General features: G+C 40.0%; 1 protein-coding gene across 1 annotated transcript in view; it reads right to left on the reverse strand.

The window, feature by feature from the left end:
* The window catches only part of adgrb1a (adhesion G protein-coupled receptor B1a), a 169,598-nt gene that overhangs the window by 111,963 nt on the left and 32,590 nt on the right, over positions 1–25,045 (reverse strand). Inside the window, exon 2 of the mRNA XM_044359261.1 lies at positions 8,551–9,506. Coding sequence (XP_044215196.1) covers positions 8,551–9,286 — 736 coding nt within the window. The 5' untranslated portion in view covers positions 9,287–9,506. The remainder of the gene's footprint in view (positions 1–8,550; positions 9,507–25,045) is intronic.

Here is a 25,045-nt window from a genome sequence, read left to right on the forward strand (position 1 = left end):
TGGCTTAAAACTGAATAAAAGTCAGGAGAGTGGGGGAGATGGTTTACCATAAAAAAAAAAATGTTTTAAAGACATTTTACAATGTGTAAAAAAAAAAAAACAATAAAAAAAAAAAAAAAAAAAAAAAAAACTTGTCGGTGCTCTTTGGTGGACAAACTATATAATAAAGACACAGTGATATCAATGATAAACTAAAATCTTAAGAAACTAACTATACTCAGCTGCCAGTTCATTAGGTCCAACTAGCTAAAACTAATGCAGTCCAATACAACAGCCCTGCAATAAATGCTCCCTTCATGAAGGTTCAGTTCAGTTATTCATTTTTAAGATCATTTGTAGATTTGTTGAATTATTTCGTACCACCCTGAGAGGTGTTTTTGTTCAGCTCATTGACATCAATGAAAAAACTGAGACATATTGTACTAGGCTGCATTAGTTTCAGGAGGACTGAATAAACTGGAAACTGAGTTTGTAGTCAGCTTTGATCATTTTGTCAAATCTATTATTTTCCATATTTGTGATCAACATGTAGACCTCCTCACCTCAAGAAGGTTCATGGATGGGATCATTTAAACTCAATAGCTGTGTAAGTTTGTTTTCATTGTATCTTTATTGACCTTTTCCCGAGCAGACATTTCGATTTGTCTTTGTCACAACGACTGCCTCAATCCTCTTGGTTTTGTCCATTTCTGCCTCTGTCCCTCTGTTAAGCAACATTCTTACTTCTGCACCTTTCCAGCCTCTGCCATTCACCACCAGACCACCAGATACCCTCAGAATTTCCCACCTGTCCCTGTCACCTGACTCCCACATACACCTGTTCACCTGCCATGTGAAGAACCTGAATCTGTTCCAGCCTTTCTGTACCCTTTTACCTGTCCCGTTCATGTTTTTTTGTGGATTTTGTGGATACTTTTGTTTCACCTTGGTGCCTTTACTAAAAGCCTTAATATCATCATTTTACCATTAAAATCACTGAACTGTTCCTGTCTGCATTTGGGTTCTTTCCTCTGGTATCTCAGACACTCCCTGTGACAGTTGTGGCAGGAAAAGCTCAGGTGACACTGATAAAATGATAAATGGCTCAGCTCCATTTCGGTGTCGAAGGAAGCCATACTGGTGAACCCTCATGCTGTACTACACCAGTGTCAGGACATTGGAAAAAAGTAAATGGGACTCTGCAATGTTATTTTCCTGCTCTGACATGTCAAAATGCCTGCTTTGAAAAGGGTCCATGTTTGCTGTTGAGTTGTTTGTATTTTTATAAAGGCTCATCTAGGGAATATGCTGCAGCATGTGGCATTGGTCCATGCTATGAACTATCACAGGCTCTACATGTCAGAACAGTAATTAACAAAGCAGTTGGGCCAGGGGTGAAAACATTAACTCATATTAGCCTTCATTGTTGTTTCTCAACTGGATGTGACACACAACTCTGCATGACAGGGACCTTTGCAACGCACATGCCAGCTAGTCATAGCTTGTTGACAGCTACGTCGCCGTCCGTGCCCTAAGTTTGACAAACCAATTTCAGCTTGGAATCAGGATTTGAGAAAACTGGAAGCCACAAAAAAGTACAGAAGGCAATAAAAAACCAGAGGAAAAGGATTTTCAGTACTTTGTGTAAGTATATTGTATATTCCCCAGGGCCCAACATGATGAGAGACAAAAAGATTTATTTACAGCTCCTGCGTCGCCATGTGTGTACCCGGGTGTGCATAGCATAATCATTAAAAAAACAGCCAGACTGGGCTGTTCCCGCTCATTGGTGCGTTTGAACTCCTTGCCTGCTGACTCGCTGACGGCAGCCCCGCCCCGCCATGATTGATGTGATTTTCGACCTGTGACAAGCTGTCACTGCCTGTCTTGACAGCCTGTTGTGATGCTCAAGTGATCACTGTTGTGAAGTGTTGCACTTGACTGGAGTTTTTTCGGCGGCAACCAAAATGGACATCAGAAATTGGTTTTCCAAAAAGTTAAGTTCTGTAAAAGAGCATGGACTTTGAAAACGTGAGTCAAATACACCCTCTCTTTGTGACGTTCGCAACTTTGTCTCTTTGCTTGCTGCAGATTCTTTCCTGCTGGTTAAATGTACTGCTTGACTCTCTGTCTGTAACATTATTTAACTCTTTGCTGTGTTGTTGTTGATGGTTCGTAGTTCTTGTTGTTGTCTGGATGCTGAAGCTGTTGTGTTGCTGCTGACTGTGGAGCCCACCGAGGCTTTGAATAAGTTGTTGGCTGGTTGTTAAATCACTTGTTGCTGCTGCTTGTCTGTGGTTTGTGATTGTTTGGGGCCTGTGCAGAAGGTCTGCTGGTTGGTTTTGAAAATGTCTTCATTTATAAATGATTTCACGCTGTGTTGTATAAATTTTAGTAATTAACTATAGTACTGTACGTCTTGAGGGGTATGTTTTGCATGTCAGGCATATAAATGAGGGTGTGTAAGTCATGTATCTGATACATGCATTGATACTTTTTGATGTAAACATAAGGGTTTAGATCTGTTAATGGAGAGTTTAAACCTATCAGAGTATTTGTTGGTCTGTAGCCTATATGTTTTGTTTGCTAAGTAAATAAGAGAATTGTGCAATAGCCTACCTTTGATATATGGATTGCACACCCGGTTTGAGTGATTCCCTGGATGAGTTACTGTTTCCCTTCTAACGACCCACCCTGCCAATTTATGTATATGTGTCTGTAAGCACAACAGATCTCTCAGAGACAGATTTCTAACAAGCAATGAGATGTTCCATCATGTCTTGCTATGGGATGAAACTTCAGCTCTGCAGAAAGCAGAAAAATAACATATATTTACATTCTAAGGTCAGTTAACTATAGTATCCACACTATATGGGGACATTTCTATTACTTTTGTGATAAATATGCACGTCTCCGGATTTAAAGCAATGTCAAACCTACAGTATGCAGTTCATCCAGTGTGTACTGTAATGTGTAAATTCTGCCAGGGTTTATTTCACTAAAATCCTGCAGCTACATTTCTTTGACTCCTCTCTAATTTTCATTCAATTCTGCTAAAGTCTGGAAGCAAATGGAAATGACACATCACAACTAAGTGGATGTTTCTTATTGTTTTAAACCTTGAAGATGTGCTGACACATGTAAGTGATACTAATGTGCTTTTTGTATAAATTGTGCTTTGTGATGGTAGAAGTACTTTTTGAAATGGGACCTGCTGGTGCGGCCTATTGTGTTCTTGGCTGAGGGATTGTGAATGTAATGATAGCTTACAAATGAAGCTAAACTTTGTTAATCTCACACTTTGCTATATTGTTGGATAGTTGGATCAGTGTGTTTTTGCCATGTAGTGGCATTGTGCAAATATCTTATGGGCTTAGCCTTAAAAAAAGCTATGGTTGTGTGGTGACTCTTGCTATTGAAAATCTGATGTGATGTAGTTGCATGTTCAGTGCTGCAGATGTTCAGTGAGTGAGACCATTGCAGTTGCCACAGCTCCAGGTTTGTCATTGCTTTTATGCAACAGTTGTGCTATAATGTTATTGGGGAAATCAGTGCGGCATTAAATGAAGAAATAATGTTGCTGCTCACCTCCGCCACCTTTTTTCTTGAAACTATCACATGTTGCTAAGCAACTGTAAACAAAGCCAGTAGCCTGCGATCAATACAATTAAGTAGGCAAATACTAATACTAATAATGAAATCTTAGCGTAAGTAGTACCTAAGAGTAAAAAAAACTGTTATGATTGATCTACTGATCACTTTGGTTCTTGCACATCTTATATCCCACAGGCACACCTAAATTAATATTTCTGGCTAAACTACTGATTTATACTATGTGGTGAGTTGGCAGTTTTTTTTTGAAGGTATGGACTAGACAAGATCATCTTTGTTTCTTCAAGCACCAGTAACTGTAGCAAACAGTCTCGAGAGAGCCATGATCTGCAAAACAGACAGACAGCAGAGACACTTCACTCGAACCCTCCATTTTCTAAATCCGCTTATACTGGATCCTATCCCAGCATGCATTGGGCCAGAGGCAGGGTACACCCCGCAGCCTATCGCAAGGCATAGACAAATACATCAGCTGTGTCTAAATTAAGGGCTGGATCCTCCAAAGGACATGCCCAGCAGAGGCAGATCCTTCAGAGGATCTGAAAGGAGGCAGACTGAACCTCTCCTCTCCAAAGGAGCCCTTGATGCATTTTGGCTCTTGTTGTTTTGTAGTCAAAGTGAGATATTTCATATTCATGGTTGATGCTTCCCCACCTGTAGCTTATACATCAGCTGATTGGCTACCAGCTGACTAGTTACATCCACTTTTATTCATGTAAATGCTCAGTGCTGTTTTCATAACCGGACCAAGCTATTTGCAGCTGCAGCTCCCTCCACCACCCGAACCTCCCCTTTTATGCTCATTTTTGTTGACTTTACAAAGATCTAATGTTCATGTATGTGTTTGTTAAAAGGGGATTAGTTCTCCCTGCAGACTCCGCCATGCTGCTCAGATTCTTTGAGAGCTCCCTCAAAGAGCAAAGCCTTTTTCCGCCAAATCTGTAAAACTGTATAAACATTTGCTTTAAACGGTCACTTCCTTGATGTTAGTTTTATCTCAACACATGATGGCCAAATAGCAAACAGTATGCCTGGTCGATGGTCGGTATATCCAGATGTATAATGTATTTATTCAGTGACATGCTTTTGATTAACAGTATAGACTTCCATATACCCTGCAGTGGCTATTTGATGCGACGGATTTACCAGTGACTGATCAACTGGATACAAATCCCTGGTAAATATGATTCAGCCACCTGATGTTCCCTGATTTTCCAAGTTAATGAGGACTGCATTAACATTCCATTACAAAATTGACCACTGAACAATAGATTGTAGGTTAGGTGATGGCTTCAATGTATATACCAGTTTACAAATTCAAGAAGCAGAGAGCTGCATTTGTAGGTTTTGAAATGGCTCAGGCAAATACTCAGAATTTGGAGAATTTGGGGTTTTCAATTCACCCTGTCCGTACGTCTCACAACATTTCAAAGGACACGCAGATTTTCAATCTGTGACACTGTGTCCTTGTTTGGTTATTTTCCAAGCTTTTCTGCTTGATTAAATATTTCACACTTGAAAATGACAACAAAGCTGAGAGCGCATGGTGTTCAACCAAGGTTATGACCCAGATGGTACAATGGCATTGTAGGTGAGGTGTATCTTCCCTCTTCACCTTTAGTGCACTTTATTGGTAATTTCTTTCCTTTCTCAAAGCTATCACAATCGTGTCTCTTTTGTTCAAATTGAGTCATACACCTTCTCATTTCCTCACATCTCTCTGATCCATCCTTTAATCACTCACTGTCTCCCCTGCTGTCTGCTGAGGGCTAACAAATGAATCCTTTCCTGCTCTGTGCCACACATCGTGACACAAATCACACTGCATCCACACACATGCACAAGGCCCTACCAAAATGGATTTTATGGAAAATATTTCTGGACTGAAGCTGCAAACAGCCAATATTTTGTCCCTAAACCTTTAACTTTCACCATTTGAATGTCAGAAGATTCCAAAAATAGCCCTGATATCACCAGTCCTCTCAACTTAAAGGTTAAATATTTCTCACACAACACAGTTCAAACAGTGAGGTATGGATGTGCAAGTCATGGACTCCTGCCCATGAGCTGTCATTATGATATTACTGTATGATTAAGGTTGTTCTTTTTTTTTTTTTTTTTTGAAAAACTACAATTTTGTAATTTGCTTCTCATTGCAAATATATTGTGATGAAATTTTATTTGTAGATTTTTGCTATTTACAGACACATAACCCAGAGGGATATTGATTAAAAACAGCATTTCATCCTTCAAATTTGATCAAAAGGTCATATTAGAATCAATACAGGTTAAGAGCTTTCTATCGATGAAGTTATTGACATAGTAAAGCAGATAATCAAGCTGTACCATATCTGTCATAGCGGAGGTCAAACACGCTCACTGGGTGTCATCTGATTTTGTATTAATAAAAGAGTAATATTGACCCCATCTATCGGTAAGTCAATATATTAATCTAACCATACACAAAGGGCTAACCCTGCCCTTATGGGCTGGAATTTATTGTACAAATACTGCCACTCCATCTTTGTACTTTACTGGTTGATATTTTCTTGAACAATCAACTTCTTAGCAGTGATTAATAGATAATTGATTGATCATATCTACCAGGAACTGAAAGAACTGAACATAACAAACTGTGAAATTATTCACAGCATCCAGTCTGTGACATGAGTAACCTTAGTGATTATAGCATATTTCGAAATAGTTTGGTGGCATATATTTTTGTTTGAAGAAAACTCCCAGTGAGATCCCTGTGCAGATGAATGGGCTGGTTTCCCTCTATCACATCCATAGAGGAGAGAGTGGGTTGGTGGTGGTGACACTGAAGGTAAATGATGATTGCCCAATACTGACATATACCTAGGGATACTGAGCTGAGAAATTGGCTAGCATTACCATTACCCCAGGCTGAATGAAACAAAACTCTGATTATCAAGCTGCCACTGGGGGTCATCAGAGAAAAGTTTTTAAATAATGGCTTTAATATAAAGTCTCAATTTAAAAGAATATATTTTCTTTATTGATTTCACATAGTGTTCTCTTTGCTAAGTTCACTTAATGTTTCAGTTAACTTTTGTGCTTTAGTTGCACAGGGCTGTATGAGGAAAGCGTGAGTACAAGACAAAGCTCCCACACTACCTATAAGGAGCTAAACTCCTTATCTAGTATCCATCAGCTGGACACGGGCAGAGCTTGAGTGTTGACAGCAGGTCTCACCTCTCCATCTGCTACTGGGCGGGACCTTCAGTCCCCATGCAGACAGGGAGTGAAGGAGGCTGGTAGACAGACTGTAATCTATGAACTCTTCAGTTACTGAGGGTGCTGAGACCAAACAGGTCCAGCTGCGTATAGCCTGACCCAAGCAACAACTATCTATCCTCATCAAGGCCGCTCCACCTCCGACAACTCCCCCTCTCAGCTCTTGTCAGCCTCTTCATTCTCCTTTATTCTCCTCTCCATTCCTTCATTCATCACTCACAACTATCACCCCTCCATTCCACTGTTCACTGCACGGCAGGCCATAACCACCCGGCTCCTCGACCTATTACCACAGAATCCATTATGTCTTCCCCAGCCACTCTTTATCTTCATCCACCAATTCAATCCATCCAGTCACCCATCCAGCCAAATATTCAGACTTCTTGCCTCCATTGTAGCTCATCACAGTGTTCAATAGCCACTCTGAACCTGGGATTATCATCTAGGAGTTGCTTCAACCGTGTGGGTTAAAGCACAGAGAGGGAAAATAGAAGCTATAATGTGTCCTTCTCTTTCTATCTCTGCACAAGCCAACAGTGGATGGTATATTTCTTTTTTATTTTTCACACCTTGAGGCACAAACAGCCCACACCCCACTGTTGAGCACCATAAGTGGGATTACATAAGTGTGATAACTAGCAGAGAGGAGGTTGGGGTGGCGAGGGGATATTAGCCGCTCTGGAGACTGGAGGAGGATAAGGCTGGAGATACCCACCGCAACATCTTCTCTGCTTGGTTGGCTTCCCACAACTGGCTCAGTATCAGCCCACTATCAGCCTGGGGAGAGAAAGATGGGGAGGCAGCGATGGTAGCTCAGAGGAGGAGGAGGAGGAGGACTGAGAGAATAAGACCACAGGCTGATTAGGGGGAGCGACTGAGAGAGGCAGAGGAAAGAGAGAGCGATAGATGGAGGAAAGGTTAGGGGGAGAAAGGGGAGCCGAGAAATGTTCCACCCCTGTGGCCATAGTCCTGTCGAAGCCAGGATAGAGATGTCAGGCCACATCCTGTCTGCCGAGGGAAGGGGATGGGAGCCAGGATCAGGCAGCAGACAATTAGACTTCAAGCCACAGGCTCTTATCCCTTTGCGTTTCTGCCTCTCCCCCTCTATCTTCTTTGTCTTTTTGTCTTTCTTTACATCACCATCCCCCCTCATTCTGAGCATCCCTAAAGCTATCCAACATCAGCACTTGATTCTCCTCTGTTTCCACAGGCTTCCCGGAGGCCGATCAAGTGTCCCTCCCTGGACCGCAGAGGGACAGAACCGATGCCGACCTTGCAAGGTCACAGAGCTCGCTTACATTAGATGAAACCCTAGACCTTCCATTTGCCTCTTTCTGTGCCTCTTTCTTCCCTCTACTTCAGCCAAAGCACTCCACTTGTTTTTGAGCCAATATCACACTATTATCCTCACTTTTCACAAATCATACACGTTTTCCCCTGGCTTGATTGCTACTGAAGATGCCATTTCTCTGTCATTTTGCTGAGAGCGAGGGTGACCTTTGGAGTTCAGACGAAACAAAATAAATCAATTTTGCCTTTCCCTATTGTTTTACAGAGAGGCAGGAGTAATTGTTAATCTTAGCTCTCAGTGCTCAAGTGGCTTTGGATACTGTGCAGTTGATGTTGTAAATACCCTTAGCAAATAATACTTTACAAGTCAACATTTTTTAGTTAACCAACCGTAAAGGCTTTTCTACTTACCATTTATCTCTGCATCTTTTCCACTCTCTTTCACGCTGGGTAAACAGTTTTCCAGGTAAACTCCATTGTGGTAGCAGCTATCTCCCTCACTGAGCTGTGGTGGCGGCTCCCAGCACATACATGGCGTCTGCATGATGCCGCAGGGCCTGTTAGATGTGCTGGAGGCCAGACAGTCCTCCAGCCACTGGCACAGCATCTGACAGGCCGCCATGCTGGGGTTACGCTTCCCCACTACCAGGTACTCTGTTTTGAAATCCCCATCACCATCTGTGATGGCCACACCCACCCGAGGAGGTCCCTTCCTCATTTGGAGGAACTGCTTCCCGGCCTCCAGGAAGGCCACCGGGGCAGATGTGTCGCACAGCCTCACTACCTCGTCAAAGCTCTCCATGCCCAGGTAGGTGCGTGTGGTTTCCAGGAAGGAGTCGTACTGGAAGGTGCGGAGCTGTGATGGCGTGCAATCCTCAGTAGGTTTGGTCACCTTGATGAAGATGGTGTAGCGCCGTGGATCGGGGTTCTGCAGGGTCCAGGAGCAAGGCACGGTAGGGAACACTGATGATGACAGGAAGAAGCCGAAGAAGCGGCTCTGAACTAAGGTGGAGCAGGAGTCTGACTCTGGGCCTGAGGGGGCTGCATGGTTATGACTCGCCATCAGCAGCAGAGGGACAAAATACAAGAGTAGCACTGGGAGTGGCCACCTTGCTTGGCCAGGTATCCGAGAAACAATGCTTGTCATGGTTTGCAGGTGATGGAGAAGGAGAAGGTATCGCAGGTTGAAAGCTGGTTTCTGGTTTCGGAGTACTCAACTTCCAGCTCTGTAGGGCCAAGGAAGAACAGAACGATGAAAAGGGGGAAGAGGAAAAGGACGCGGAGGTGGAGGAGGGCGAGAAAGGTTGCTTCAAAGATCCAGCGATCGGCCCATGGCTGCATCAGTCGACCCAGAGATTCACATGAACCTGTGAAATGGAAGAGACAAGATATGAATTAGACTTCGTATCTGATCAGACAACGGAATGGGATTACACTGATTCTCTTTATCTCTGCAATGAGAAATCTCAGCTTTTATTGTTTACGCTGTAAACTGAGAGTGACTGCAGTGACTCGGGGCCAAAGAGAACACGGTGAATAGAAGCAGATGGGGGGAGGCAGCCAGTGATTTAGTTAACTTTTTCTTCATTACACAAGTTCAGACTGGTCTCTTCCTGAGAGACAACTGCTTTCCTCACATGTCCGTTCCCATATTTCATCCGCCAGCTCATTAATTTGTCCAATTATAAGACTATTAATTACAAAAAATGCAACACCTGCAGTCATTCATTACTCCACTTTATCAGGGATGAGCCACAGACAGCAACGCCGTGATCAATATTCCTCTTTGTTTTTGTGTATTAAATGAAACAATTAGCTGATGTTTTGCATTTAAATACACATTCAAAAGATGACAGCAGTATATTTCACTATTTGGTACATTTCCTCTGTTAAACTTCTCTTTTACATTATGTGCAGGGCTGCTTCCCCTTGAGTGGTTTGTTGTTTTAAGTTGTTATAATCAGTGTTACTTTATTGAAAGGCTATGATGTGGAAAATGCTTTTAGGATGGTAAACAATATCATTCAAATGCACACTTCTGGTTTGCTCTAGTAGTGAAAATTGTATAGTTTCATCTGAGTGGAAAAATTATTGCCCATTTTTAGGTATTGTATGAAAAACAAAAAGTGCTCATTCTGCAGCAGTGAGGAATATTTATGACGTCTGTCAGCAGAGTGTTTAGTGCAGATTTAAATGTGAAAGCTGAATATTACAACAAGCAGACTGTAATTTAATCCTCAATTAAATATAATACAAACAAGCTAAATTGATTTTAGTTCTAGGAAGTAACAGAAACGGGTTAGATAATTTGTGAGTATGCTGGACTGCATTATGACACATGCATCAAAATGACATGTATTTATTTAATTTAAAGCTGGACTCGTATTTTCATAATGACCATGGATCAAAATGAAAGAGCTTGTTAGAAGAAGATGAACCCTGAGAGAATAAACACCAACTCTGCAGTTGATTTTTGTCTCACTGCCCTCATTGTCTTGTTTCTAGCTGCAAAAGGCAGCTGTTTTCAACAAAAAAGCTCAGGTAAACTTGCTTTATGCTGCTTGTCCAACAAACAGAAATAGCCAACAATTAAGTAATCATATAGTGGTGCTGTCAGAGCTAGATATTGTTTTTAGGAGTTTGTGAAGTCCAGGGATGCATTAATCTGATACATCTGATAAGTATTAGTAAAGACACACCTTATGAAGCATGTCAGGTCTTAGCTGTGAAATAAACCGATCCACATAAAAAAAAAATGTGTGTGTGTGTGTATATAATATATATCTTCATCTATCCTCACCATTTTAGTTATAGAATTGTTTTGCTTTTTAAACAGTGACAAACAAGAGTTGTAGTGTTGGCAGAGTGGGGGCCCCATGCATCACACAAGGTAGCCAGAAAATATTCATAATGGATGCAACAGTGAGTCAACCAACTTACAATATAAATTATACAATATTTCAAAAATCAGACAAGCTCCCTTGATGTATGTCCTAAATTCTTACCCTTAAAACAGCCAAAAGTGAGCATTTAAATAAGATGTAATCTGTTTGAAGATGACCTAATAAGAGGCTTGTGGATTTTGGCCCCCACCACTTACATTGTAAGTGCATTATGAAGGGATCATCTAATTAACGGTATGAACAGGAAGAATGATTGCAGCAAGGAAAACCTTTTTCAGTGTTCATTTGGGCTCCTGACTGTTGTTTTAAGACACACTTGAAAAATTGTGAACCCGTCCTTTAAAGATCTTGGGCTTTTTTCCTATTGATACCAAAATATAGACAGTTTTTAAACCAGTTCTTCAGGCTGAAAAAATGACAGGCCTCAAATCCACATCACAACAAATCAAATGTGACAATAACTTTTGTACAACAGGCACCATTGGATCCCTGTTGAGGTCCTTGATATAGATTTCAGTATAGCTGAGGACACCAGCCCTGTGAAGCCCCGCACTGATCAATCATAATGATCTGTAGGGCCGACAGAAAGAAAGTCTGGAATAATCACGTTTGTGTGTGTTTCTGTGGGGAGGTGTGGGGACGGGATGGACTAAAAGATACATTGTCAGACAATAAATAAAACACAATCTAAACAGAAAATCCCTCTAAAACAGGCCTTTGAGAAAAAAGTGCACTGTATCATCTTTGAAGAATGTTTCCTTTTCAAACACACTTAATAAAGCAAACCTGAATCAAACTGTGCATCTGGCCTAGTCGACAAGAGCATTTTTCCTTAATAACAGGAAGCCACTTTAGACAGCTTAAGAACCTCACATATCTGAAATCAGATCAGTAAATAAAGAGATTGATATGGTTTGCATTTAGTAGAAATTCTAAGCTTTTATATGCTTTTTAATCCTTATTCTGTTAATTATTTCTCTATATTGGAAAGTACACCTATTTAACAATGAATTCCAAAACATGCATTTTCTCCCACTACATATTATTGACTGTGGGGCACATTTTACTCAATGTCAACACGCAAGCTGCAATATAAGATCATTTCTTCTGTCTTATTTTAGCATAAATCACTTATCAAAACAAACTATTGAGATCTATGCACAAGCACGTGAGAGCCCAGTAGGACTTGCACATGTATCTGCAATTTGCAGTTATAGGCAGTCATTTGTGAAATGTGAAACTGCCACTGTTTGCGATCTGAGTGTAAGCAGTGCTCGTAAATCACCAGTCCCAGTCTCAATGATGGGCAGTGACTTGATCAGGATGCCAATCATTAGAATCTTTAAACACAATACATTGTGTGATTTTATATTCTGACTGTATAATTTTATATTCTAACTGTCAGCTCCGGATGAATCAGACTACAATGGACTCTGTCCAACTTGATCTGGTCTGGACTTTGGTCATAACACCTAAACCAGATCTACAATGTAATCTGCTCAACAACCGTAATGCATGTCACCGTCTTACACAAACACGGTTGTATTCATATTACATTGGGTGTTTGAATACATGGACACGTTCACAGGTCTGTCAGCATATGCAAGTGGACAATACACACAGACCTTCATGGATATGGGCAAATGATGAACTTTACGTCACATGAACCTTCACAGATCCTTGGGGCCACAGGAAATGTGGGTTTATTGTGTCACAATGCTGACAAGCTGTACATTTTTTGTTGTAAAAAGCACTTACAAGTCACATACAATTTTAAAATTTTAAACAACTGTGTAAACCAGAAATAGTTTGAATTAAGCAAGACTGTGACTTTTTGTATGTTACTGAATGAATATTTAGGGCTGTGATAGTAGTGAATCTGCCTCCAGTGTCGAGCCTGCTCTGCAGTCTTCTCTAGGGGAATGCAGTAAAAATTTTGCCTCCAAAGAGCCTTTGTGAAGCCAAAATAACCCCTGGTTTAATTCAGTGGTGTCAATTCTTGAAACCCGAAGCTATGGCATAGTCCCAGTATCTAATATCACTTACCACCAAAAGACTTTTCTTCTGGTACAGTGATTCACCCTGTCTCATTTTATCTCATTCTGCCTCACGTCTTATTCTGCCTCATCCTATTTCACCCTGCCTCAGCCTGCCTCAGCCTGGCAGCTCTCTAACTTCACCTTGTACCAAAAAGCATCCAGGGAAAACTGCCTTGGTCTTCTTCACCAGACAGGCTTGACAGTAATGAAATGAATAGAGCTTTAACAGAGGATAAAGAGCTGCTTCTTATTGACAGCTCCACCTCATCTATCTCCAGACTCCCACATCCACCCCACCCCACACTCCTCCTCCTAACCTGCCGCAAAGTCTGATCACCCAACATGCAGTGCTCTATTGGAGTTTCCTGTTCACGTCAAGGCACCGAGCATTGCCTCACACCTCCCTACCTCCGGCAGAAACACACACACTCAGACACCCACACCGTCCTCTATCGATCTTTGTGTTTGAGAAGCTAACAGAAAGAGAGCAGCTATTAACACACTTTCATCTACTCTGCGGCAGAGGAGAATAAGACACAGCAGTGAAAGAGGAGACTTGGGGCAGAGCTGCACAGTGGCAGTCTGCTGCATGAAATCTGACCCAAAGATTAAACTTGATGTTCCTTGTCAATTAATCGATGCAACTCTTTGAATCTCTGCCGTTACATGTTGTATTATGGTTTTGGAAAGGCTATAAGACACTGAAAGCCTGCAGGATTTTCCAAGCACACAGAATAACACCGAGCACTTGTGATTCTGGGCTTTTCTAAATAAAGCACGTAGTTCAGGAATGGTAGTGCTGTGCATGACATACACAAGATACCAATTTAAAGCCCCTAAGTGTAGAATAAGTGTGATTATAGGATCTTTACATTTTTGCATGGTTTTTGTTTGAGAAAAATGTGATAATTCTGGTGCAGCCTATGTGTTGTTTTCATTCCATTCATTACCTGGTTTGGATGATAATGACGCAATCCATTAATTTCAAATAACTGCACAGTATAACTTCACATCTTTGACACAGGTGTTGGTTTGCAGTTCTGACTTAATGTGTCAGTATTGAAACTGCAGGTAAGCATAGCAACAAAGAGGTTTCACTAAAGAGCTTGGAGCTATAGTGTTATTAATGTAATCAATTACAAAAGAAAAGATAAATGGCTACTTCCAAATGTTGAATAAGAAACAAACAAGGAAGTGCTTCTTGGATTTGACAGCAATGCAACACTAAACAGGTTCTCCTGATGCATGGGTAGGAAATGTCCACAGAATTTGGGAATGAATTGATATTGATATATCATGGAGATATTAATATTAGGGAATATGGAGGCTGATAAGTGCTGTAACTAGAAATTGCAGTACAGAAATGCCAATGATATTATTGAGGCATTTTACAAATATCGCAGTGTAATTACATCATTTGTAACATGGTTACCATTCTTTAATAACCAAATTTAAAGTTGCACTAATCAATATTTTTTTATATCAACAATGACTCAAATGACTATGTGCTGTGGTAAAAGAGTCGCTCACAGTGACACACCCACAGAGAATTATCACCAACTCTCTAGTTCCCCTCAGAGCCTCCACAGAGCTTTTTAGCCTCTTTTATCTAACAGTTTTCCGGCCCACAAACTCCGCTCTCATCAACCTCATTTCTAGCAGTTGGCAGCTTTTTTCAGACCCTAACCCTCAAACCTTTGATAAACCCACTGTATATTACTTCCCAACCACCAAACAGCAAACAGACACAGTTAGCTGTAGACTAGCTGGTGAACATAGTGGAACATTTAGCAGATGAAAAGACAAATATTTTTCTCAGAAGTTGAGCAAAACAGCTAAAAGGAAAAAAGAGCTAAAAGGAGAGTGAATGTATTCATCAGGTAACCAATATCATGGCTCCAAATGGATGCTGTTACTCCATGTCTGCTGGATGTGTAAAAAGGCAACTGTTATAAGGTGATAATGTGTCATTTGTTTTGTTACCAGCTTCCAGCTGCCCCCAAGTCACCAACATTCAATCAGCTTTAAGCAATCCTTAAAAAAACAGAAAAGGTCAGGTTTGTAATGCTACATGTTTTTTTTTTCTCTGTCAAACAGGTATATTGATATTGATATTAGAGACAATCCTGTAGCTTACCAAATGACTGTGTCCATGGTTTATTGATATTAAGATTATATAGTTAGTGTGAAGGAATGTACCATGTATGAACTGCTCCTTAGACAAGCAGGCAGTGAGGGACAGACAGCTGTCTTCTTCCCGGTCGAGCTGACCTGGCGCTGAACTAAACAATCTTATAGTGATGTTGTGACTGGGGGCAATGTTGCCTGAGTGCTGCCTGAATAACTGAGAGTGGTTCAACTCTTTTCCTTCAGATTTGCTGTGGCATTTCACTGGGTCTACACCAGCAGTTTGAGTAGTAACTATCTCCTTGGTTGATCAAGTTTGTGTTTGTCAATAAATCTTTTTGCATAAGACATCCATATTGCTTGGATTTTCTGAAATGACGAGCTCAAGATCTCTATAACAGTGAGGATTTTTTAAAACATAGACATTGCCAAAAGTGGAGTCACAAGATGTTCACATAAGCTCCTACATATGGAGTTTCTGTCCGTATACAGCAGCTGCCTGTGCACATTCATATTCAGAATGAGAAAGTTCTTCACTGGGTGGAAATTTTAGTATTCTGTTGCTGTAGAATTTATTCCTTTCAGCCTGTGGCTGGAACAGCAAGCAATTAAAAGAACAAAGGTGTTGCATTAGCCAGCAGCCTAGAAGCATGAATCGATGTAAACATGCCCAACAGACTGGCTCTGTGAGCGAGTTGGAACAATGGCCCAATCACAGAGAAGCAACAGTCCCTCTGACAGAGATGTAGAGGGAGAGAGAGATAGAGACAGAGACAAAGAGAGCACTGATGAGAAAATGATAGAGTCGCATGTAGCATCACTTCTCACATCAGCAGCACAGGGATTACAGGCTGATTAGCAGAATAGCACAGGGACCTGCTGCCGCACTCCGCCGTATGAACTACAAGGCAAAAAGCCACAGGGCTGCCAGATGCAGACGGATTCCCTCTTCTGTGAAGTACAAATTGTATAAAATTGCTCCTCTGCGTCATCAAATTCTTTCACATGCAAAATAATTTGGCAGGGACATCAGTTATAGCAGTTTATGCTGCTGATGTTGATCGTGGAGGCTCTTTAGTCTGTGCATATCACACTCAGGTGAACAATCAGAATGAGAAATGGGAAAAGAGGGAATGAGAAGGACCCATTCTATAAGGTTAGCCTGATGTACAGTATGAGGATGAGTTGACATGTTTATTTAAACTCAGATATGTTATGTAAATTACTGGAATGAACACATGAACTTTATTACATCCTCTGCAAGACGGACAAACAATACTAGCCTTAGAACGTGGCAGAAGATGCATAATCAAGTGAAAACAAACAAAAAAAGCAGCATCGACTGATAACGGCATGAATGTTCATCAGTTGAACACTGCAGTATACCAGCCAGAGTAAAAGGCAAATGAGAAAATCCAAGGAAAACATGAAATAAAAACTTTTAAAAAAGAACAGTGTGTATTCTTCTGGTTTAAATATTATTTTAATAAATGCAAATTTAGACATACTTAATTTAACTTTTAATTTAGCAAAGACTTCACATGATTTGCTAATTTTAAGTATTTGTAGCAAGAGGGTCTTTTTCTTAGTTTTGTTCTTTCTTGTATTAAATATAATGAAGTTCACCTCCTGTCTCTTGTCACACTGTCATTAAAGACACAGAGGCCGAGCTAATGGACATCTACAGACATCCAGCTGTAGAACGGTGAAATGAGTATTGAGGACATTACTGATGCAGTTTGTAAAAATAACAACAGCTGTGTCACTTATCATTTTCTGTTGCGTTATCTGGTTTGGCAACCTTAATAAAAAGAGATATTCAGGTCTCCAGCTTCACTCACTGCACTGCTAGAAACACTAATATATTGATATACTGTAAGATTTAGATATTTGGATATTATTTTTATATAATTATACAGTATACCATTTGTGTATACTTATGGGCTTAAATCTTGATTAAAATTGTTGAAACATATCAAACTGCATTCATTTAGAAACATGTCTAATATACTGGTGGTTTAAAGCAATATAATGTTTATACATTTTTTATTTGGTTTGTAAAAAGTAATTGATTTTACAAAAATTAAAAAAAAACTGTAATATTAGGTTCATAAATCTTCATTGATTTGACTGATGTCAACAGCCAAAGTGTATCTGGAAGCTGTAGAAATGTATAGCATTTTAGATTTTGAATATTTTTGGAACATTTTGTCATTTTGAACTGAACAGAAACAAAAATTGGGGAATAACTTTAGAAATCAAAAAGGTTATGGAGTTTTATAAGATGAAAGTAATACTATTTTTAACTTTTCTGTATCATAATCATAATGTGTGCACATTATACTACTGTGCCATATTGGAGTTAAAGGAACACTGAACCAAAAATCAATCTTTTGAGTATCAGCTACTCACCACCTGTAGGTTTGAAAGGAGGTTCTGAAAAGTTTGTAGCGTTCCCTATTTACAATGGCGTCAGTAAACTCGGATTCACAACAATTACAATTCATTCTAATGTCAAGTTTTGTCTGGTGGTTGTGAAACAGGTCAATAACACTCCTCACTCTGAATGCATAGTAAATTTGTTTTTGCATGACAGTAATCTTCAATCCGATATGCACTCCAAATGTCCAAGTACCACCTATTTTCCTAAATATATGAATGAATTCCCGAACTGTCATGAGTGAGGAAGGTTAATGGAGGAACAAGCTGGAGGACACGGCGGGGTCGTTACTCGACAAACTGCTGCTGTTTTTGTACAGCTGCACCCTGATGACTGCAACAACAAAACCTGCGATGTCATGCAAGGCTCCAAAATTAAACAGATAATCATCTGTCTCTGCTGATGAATGTGTTTACCGTGGTAAATGTCAAAGCGTTTCTAATAAGAAGAGAGAAGACACCAGACACACACACACACACACACACACACACACGAAGTTGCTCTCCATTATTCTGATACACATTTCATTACAGCTCCTGCAGAGCTCAATGGGAAGTCTTACAGTGACAGTGGGGAATGTTTAATTGATTAGAGCAGACTTTGAATAAAGTAATAAATAGTCATGTATTGTAAAGAAATTAAAGACACACACAGACATCAACATAAGCATTTCTGTCAAAGAATAATTTTGTTCCCATATATCTTATTTTAAGTCTTATGAAACTGTGGAAACAGAGCATGATAGGCTTTACGGATGTGTATGTGTGTGCATGTGTGTGTGTGTGTGTGTGTGTGTGAATACAGAAATCATAGCAGTGTTGTGTGGGAGGAACAGGTCAACCTGTCTAGCCTTGCACTGAGGAGGCAATGACCCACCGAATACACCATTCAAATGCTTTCAATAGAACTTTACTCCAGTAGTGTTTAAATACTGTGTCATGGGCTTTTACACACTTGGATTCAGCGATGCATTTTATTGTTGGAAATACTGAATACTGATATGTTTTAGAATAGAAACTATTCATTTCAGTTTTACTGAATATGACTACAAAATTCAGGTTATATATATCATTGACAAAGGCCCTGTTTACACCTGGCATTAACATCTGTCTCGGGTGACCCGATCACAAGTGGACAGCTTTAAGTACGTCTGTTTACACCTCGTATTACATCTCTACGTGCGTCTTCAGTGACCACTTGTGATCGGATCTCGCTTCCCTGCTCTATAAACAAATAAACACTGAAATCATTTCTGTTTGCAAAGACTAAATTCGTTATTTTTTTAACCAGAGGTCTTTGTTCCCTCCGTCCAAAGCTGTGTTCAACTTGTTTGATCACAGGATAAACAAATATGCACTGTGCCCCCCCACGAAAATCAAATGCCCGTCCTATTGATTTACTCTAGTGTTGCGTCTGAACACATATATATATGTATATATAAAAAATACAGAGCTAGGCTATATGCAGCGATCTCCCTGCAGCTGCGAGACGCTGTGCGCATTTATTCACGAGGCACAGCAGCACAACTTCATTGATTATTTAAATCTCTGACATGCCAACAGGATCGGTCAGGATCTAATGTTAATTAATGTTCTGTGTTCTTCTACACATCCAATAGGTCAGCTGATACACACACAGTCCAGGTTCATACAGTGAAAAGTTTGGAGTAAAGCAGCCTCCTCCTGATAAATTCTGAGCTCATTATGTCGAGCAGCAACTCTCCAGCAACGTTTAGCTTCTGAAATATTTTTTTAGACAGACAAGCGAAAAATTAATAGTTTAATTTCTATTCTAATTGTCGATTTGATGAGGGAAATGGGTTAGGAAAATAGAGGATGTCAGTTGAGTAGGCGGTCCTTCATTGTGGCCCAGGATGCATTGCGTTTACACTGCTTAATGAATGTGGCCACATGCAGCCCAGACCACCTCAGAATGTGGTCTGAGTGATCGGTTCTCTATGCGTCTTCAATGCGTCTTGGGTGCGTTTACACCTGTACTTAGAGCTGTCCACTTGTGATCGGATCACCTGAGATGGATGTTAATACCAGGTGTAAACAGTGATAAAGACTTAAAGGTCATTAGACTCCACATAATAAAAGTGTGTACTGGGGAAAAAATTGAAACATTCCCTGTGGAGTCTGTGACCACTAGTGGACGGTGCAGATGACTTAATACATATTCCGCCAACTGCAGTGGGCAGCGATGCAAATGTGTACTGAATGTAATAAATCAGTAACACACCAATGACGCACTAAATGTAGCAATGCACCAGCAAAAGGCCAACAATATGATGTATTTGGAGTGCTGAATACAAATTTATTGTAAAATAAAAATCCCCTGCATCCTCTAAAGCATTCCACACAAAAACCACCATTATCAAAGAGATGTGAACAAGCAAGGTCAATTTTTACTTTTTATTATAAATCTTTTAAAATAAGGGTTTAATATTCATGACATTTTCCCAGAGCCAAAAAAACAGGGCTTTCCTTGATGATGTCATTCCAATGTAGAGTCGGACTATCTGGTGGGGTCAGGGAGAGAGACACTAACATGAATGTTAAACCAGGAAGAGAGGGAAGTTTCTTGCTCTGGTATGCTCTGGTGAGCAGCAACGAGGTACTGCCTCCCATGTCTTTATGAAGTGAACAAAACACTGGTTCCAAAATATTTCAAAAAATTGGTTTGTAAATGTTTTATGAAGAAGAAAAATACCTTAAACATATGTATTTATATTCTTACATATAGTTGGCATACACCAAGAGATAACTGGACAGTTATCACATTAATTATTCATTTCACTGGGTCTTGCTTGCTCTGAATGTGGTACTAGAGAAACCAAGCGACAGACTGACATGACGTGCCTCATGCCGGACTGCTGTGTGGCAGAAAAATTGCACTGCTGTCAGTCTGTATCAGTCAAAGCCCCCAGCGCAGAGTGAAGACAGCAAACAGACGTCAGCATTGTTTACAGAACTGGAACACTCGAGCCACTAAAGCACCATGAGTGTAATTGAACATGTCTATTATTAGGTTTACTGTACAGACTGTGTATACTGTAGTCACTGAGTGACTCCAGCTGCACGATGCTCCGTCCTTGAGTGTGAAATGAAAAAAAAAAAGAAGAAGAAGAAACAGAGACACGGAGAGCAATTACTCCACACACAACAGGCGACGGCTGTGTTGAAGTGGATCCGGAGTTAAATACAACCTTAATTGGATTTCACCAAGATGAGAATTTATGACATGCGTAACCCCAGATTACAGTCTTACCACATACGGAGCAAACAGCACAAGTGGTTTTACAAACACATTAGTGGGCTGATAATGAGAAACAGATCCTTGGCTTTGTTAGATTCTTCTAACACTCACGGCTGCGGTCACAGCAGCGCTCTCCCCACAGTCAGGAGAAAAAGCAGAACAAGATTAGAGTCCTGATGCATCTGCCTGTCTGTGTGTGTGTGTGTGTGTGTGTGTGTGTGTGTTATCTCTCCTTCCTAATACCATATCTCTCAGTAGGGATGTTACTGATGAAAATGTGATGGTCCTCTTTTCCACTAGCGCCATAAGTCTCAGTATAATGGACGCTTTGTTCTACAACATAATCGCATTAATATGAAAGGCAATTGCTCCGGATAGCAAATCAAATCAAGCCAGATCACATTCTGATGAAAATGAGTTAATCAGAAAAGCTACGTGTTTGCACAAAGGGAAGGGGATTAAAACTGAAAAGGGACATCATATGTGACCAACTGCTTTCAAATGTCATTGCAGCTCCGTGCTTGCATCAGCTGGAATGAAGACAGTGTCTGTATTCCTTCTTCTAATGTCAAAAATATGCATCCGTCGGAGACCGAAGACTAAAATAATATTTGAAGAATTTAAGAATCGATTTATATTAGAGCTCTGGACAGATCTGTTTTTTAAACCATCCTGATCCCACAGTGCATTATATTAAGCCTGTTGCAGCCTGCAATTTACATTTAGTGCCAGTTCTCATCATGTCATCAGAGGATGTATTAGTTTTGATTCTAAATCTCTATGAAAGATGTTCCAATTATTAGTGCTTCTGCATTTAGCACAATAGTAAAGACCTACTCTACTATAATTTAACCACGCAACTGAAGATGCATACATACTGTACAGGTAACAAACTACAGTCCTTCAGTCACCAACAGCCGGTTGCACCAGCAGTTTGTAAATTCAAACTCAGCCTAGTTAGTAAGTGAAGATTTACACATCACTAAATTAAAACCTGTTACACCACACAAAGTAGCTCTTATGTAGAGATGAGTTGTTGCTAAACATTTTCACCTAAGCACTAACTACTAGGAGGAACTGTTAGACAGCTGAACATAGTTTAGTTAGTAATGTGGAATATGGTCAACATATCTGAACTGTCACATTATTGTACATTACATTTCACAGAAAAAACACAATATACCTCAAATTACAAAATGCTAAACCAATAAGGTTAGACTAAATGACCAAATAAGGTCGGTTAGCTTAATTGGATAAACTGCATGAATGCTGCTAATTGTAAAACACACATATTTCTCTAGGTATGCAGATATAAGTAAAAAAAAAAAAAAAAAAAAGTCATACCTGCATTCACAAAGGACACCATCACCAAAACACTAAATGAGGGAATATCTCTTGGATGGAGAATGTGACCTCTAAATCACCTCCAACATCATGATTTTTTAGTGTTTCCAGTAGGTCTGGTGCTGTGCTCAGTGATGGCTGTTTCCCTGGTTGGAGAAACAACCGACCATCATCATCATGAGAATCAGAGCTTTGTAGGTGAGATTAGGAATGGGGACTATCATCTTCCTATGTGAGAACCAGGAATATGGCAACAGAAAAAAAGAAAGTGATCAAATCTCATCACAAGTCTTGGCTGTGAAGTCCTGAGTCAAGTTCCAGGTTAAATCCAAGTCCTAAACTTTGTGATTCAAGTCAGTATTTGTCTGTTGGTCTGGACTGCCAAACACACCCTTCACACCTGCTCGCCTAACATTAATGGGTGCTGTCAGATACATTCAAAGTATGTCTGTTGTCTGGAAAATGAAGAATTGATTTACTGCACACTGTTTTATGCATCAATTTAAATCCTCAGGTTTGGGGAGGATATCAAGTCTTTCCATAATCAGACGGGTGAAGTCGTTGGTGTTTGAGTCAGATTCATGTGAATCAAGTTCACACCTCTGCACAAAAGTAGCCTCAAAATTGCCAAGAAGTGCTGATGAGATGGACCCAGCTGTAAGTAATAACAACTCTTAAATCATCATCTTTCTTCGACTGCCATGGAAAACATCTAGTTAACTGCCCCTAACAACCGCTATCACAGCTTCAACTGAACAAGACATCAGCAGGACAAATACATCAGTCACTACTGATTGGTTAGGCCATAAACAAAACAGGAACAATGAAGCTGCTCTGGAAGAAAGTGATGGACCATCTTTTAATTTGTCATCCATTTGTGGCCATTAGTTATTAAGTTATAGAGTTCTGGCATTTTCAGAGAACTCTTTGTTAATGTAATCAGTGACAAAACACTGCACCACAGTGGCTGAATTGATTCATAATTGAGTTTAATCAAAAACTGATTTTTGTAGCTATAATTTTATTTCAGTCAACTGTTTTTTTGTTTTTTTATAGCAGTGGCTCATTGTTTGTACCGATGATTCAATCGGGAGGATTTTGTGCCCATCTAATTGTTGGAAATGCTCCAATGGGCAGTCAACTAAAATGATCTTTGGCAGAAATGAACAGGAGCTGTGGCTGGCTGTTAGAACCCCGTCAGTTACTGCTATTGCTATTTGAGTTTTATCATTTCTTTTATAACAAAAAGGATGAAAAAAAACTCCACTTAAGCTGTGCATTAATCCTTTCTATCCTATTTAAGACATTTTTTATTTTTTTTTTAATCAATGTTTGTTTTTTCTATTCAGCGTAATTCAACTGAAAATCCATTCAGCTTTACAGCCGGCTTGTACGTTGTCATAGGTAATGTGTCTCTTTCACGGCTGCTTCCACATCAATAAAGAGCAAATTCCTGATCAGCTACAGGTTAAGTGCTGTCGAGTTGAGGAGCGGCCTGAAAATGATGCTATCCATTATACCATCATTAAGGATGGGAGCAGAATTACATGATGAGCCTGTTTGTGCCAAACACATATTATTAATCACTGCAGTGCAAACACCCACAATATGTATGCACACACAAACATGCATTCATACACGTCATAAACAAAACGTACAAAAACATAAGAGTACATACACTCAAGTCATGTCAAACAGGATGTGCATTGATTTGTGAGTGAGACGCACAGACACACGCATATGTATACACACACACACACACAAAGGGCAGCGATGACTCAGTATAATAGCCATTTGTGAAAGCGACCTTACAGGATGACGTGGCAACACATCATCCGCACATGACCTTGCAGTCTGACAAAGACTCACACAGATGCAGATCCTAGTGACAGCCCAACAGCACCTCAACACTACTGGCATGAAAGTCATTTACTTTCTGTTTGGTATTAAGAAAAGTATAAAATTCAACTGACATTAAGTGTTATTTGCTATTACTTCCTCTGTCGTTGCCATGTGTACATAAAACACTGGCATTGGGGACGTTTTTGCAGAATTGTCTAATATCAACATTCTGTCTGGCGATAGGGTCGGAGTGCAACAAGATCAAGCTACCGCTCTGGCAGCTGACAAAACTCATTAGAAAAAATCCACTAAACAACAATTAGAAAGTAAGTTGACAGGAGCAGACGAGGCAGGATGAGATAAAGTGGGTACACTGACAGAGTAAATAAGGCTTCTGCTCTAAATAACATCAGGGCTCCCACACCGATGAAATCTCACAGTCTAGAAGAATCTCAGGTTAAGTTTTCACACTCACAAGATTCACGCATTTATTATTAGACTGCCTTGTCATTGCCAAAAGTATCATACAGGTTAAGAAAATGAATGAATCAATTAATGATTGTGTCAGTTTGATAGATTATTGTATGAGTGATCAATATTACACACACTCAATACACACTCTATGAATATTTAAGTGACACCAGTTGTTGTGTTTAAGTCGTGTTTTGAAATAAATTGAATTTCTGAAATTAATTTTTGACATTTATTTTTGATTTTATTTAGGCAGTGTTTTGAATAATTGTAAAAACCAGTTCCTGTTTGTTTATTGGGCCTTTTATTTATAACAGTCATTTATTGTTTTATGCGTGGATAAGGGTGGGGGATGAGGTGTGGTGGTGGGGCGTGGGGGGGGGGGGGTATGTTGTTTTTTATTGTGTAAAGCACTTTGTGTTACATCGTATTTGTATGAAAAGTGCATGCAAATAAAGTCTGCTTGATTGATTGATTGATTG

This window comes from Thunnus albacares, chromosome 8, assembly GCF_914725855.1.
Source record: "Thunnus albacares chromosome 8, fThuAlb1.1, whole genome shotgun sequence".
Lineage (NCBI taxonomy): Eukaryota > Metazoa > Chordata > Actinopteri > Scombriformes > Scombridae > Thunnus > Thunnus albacares.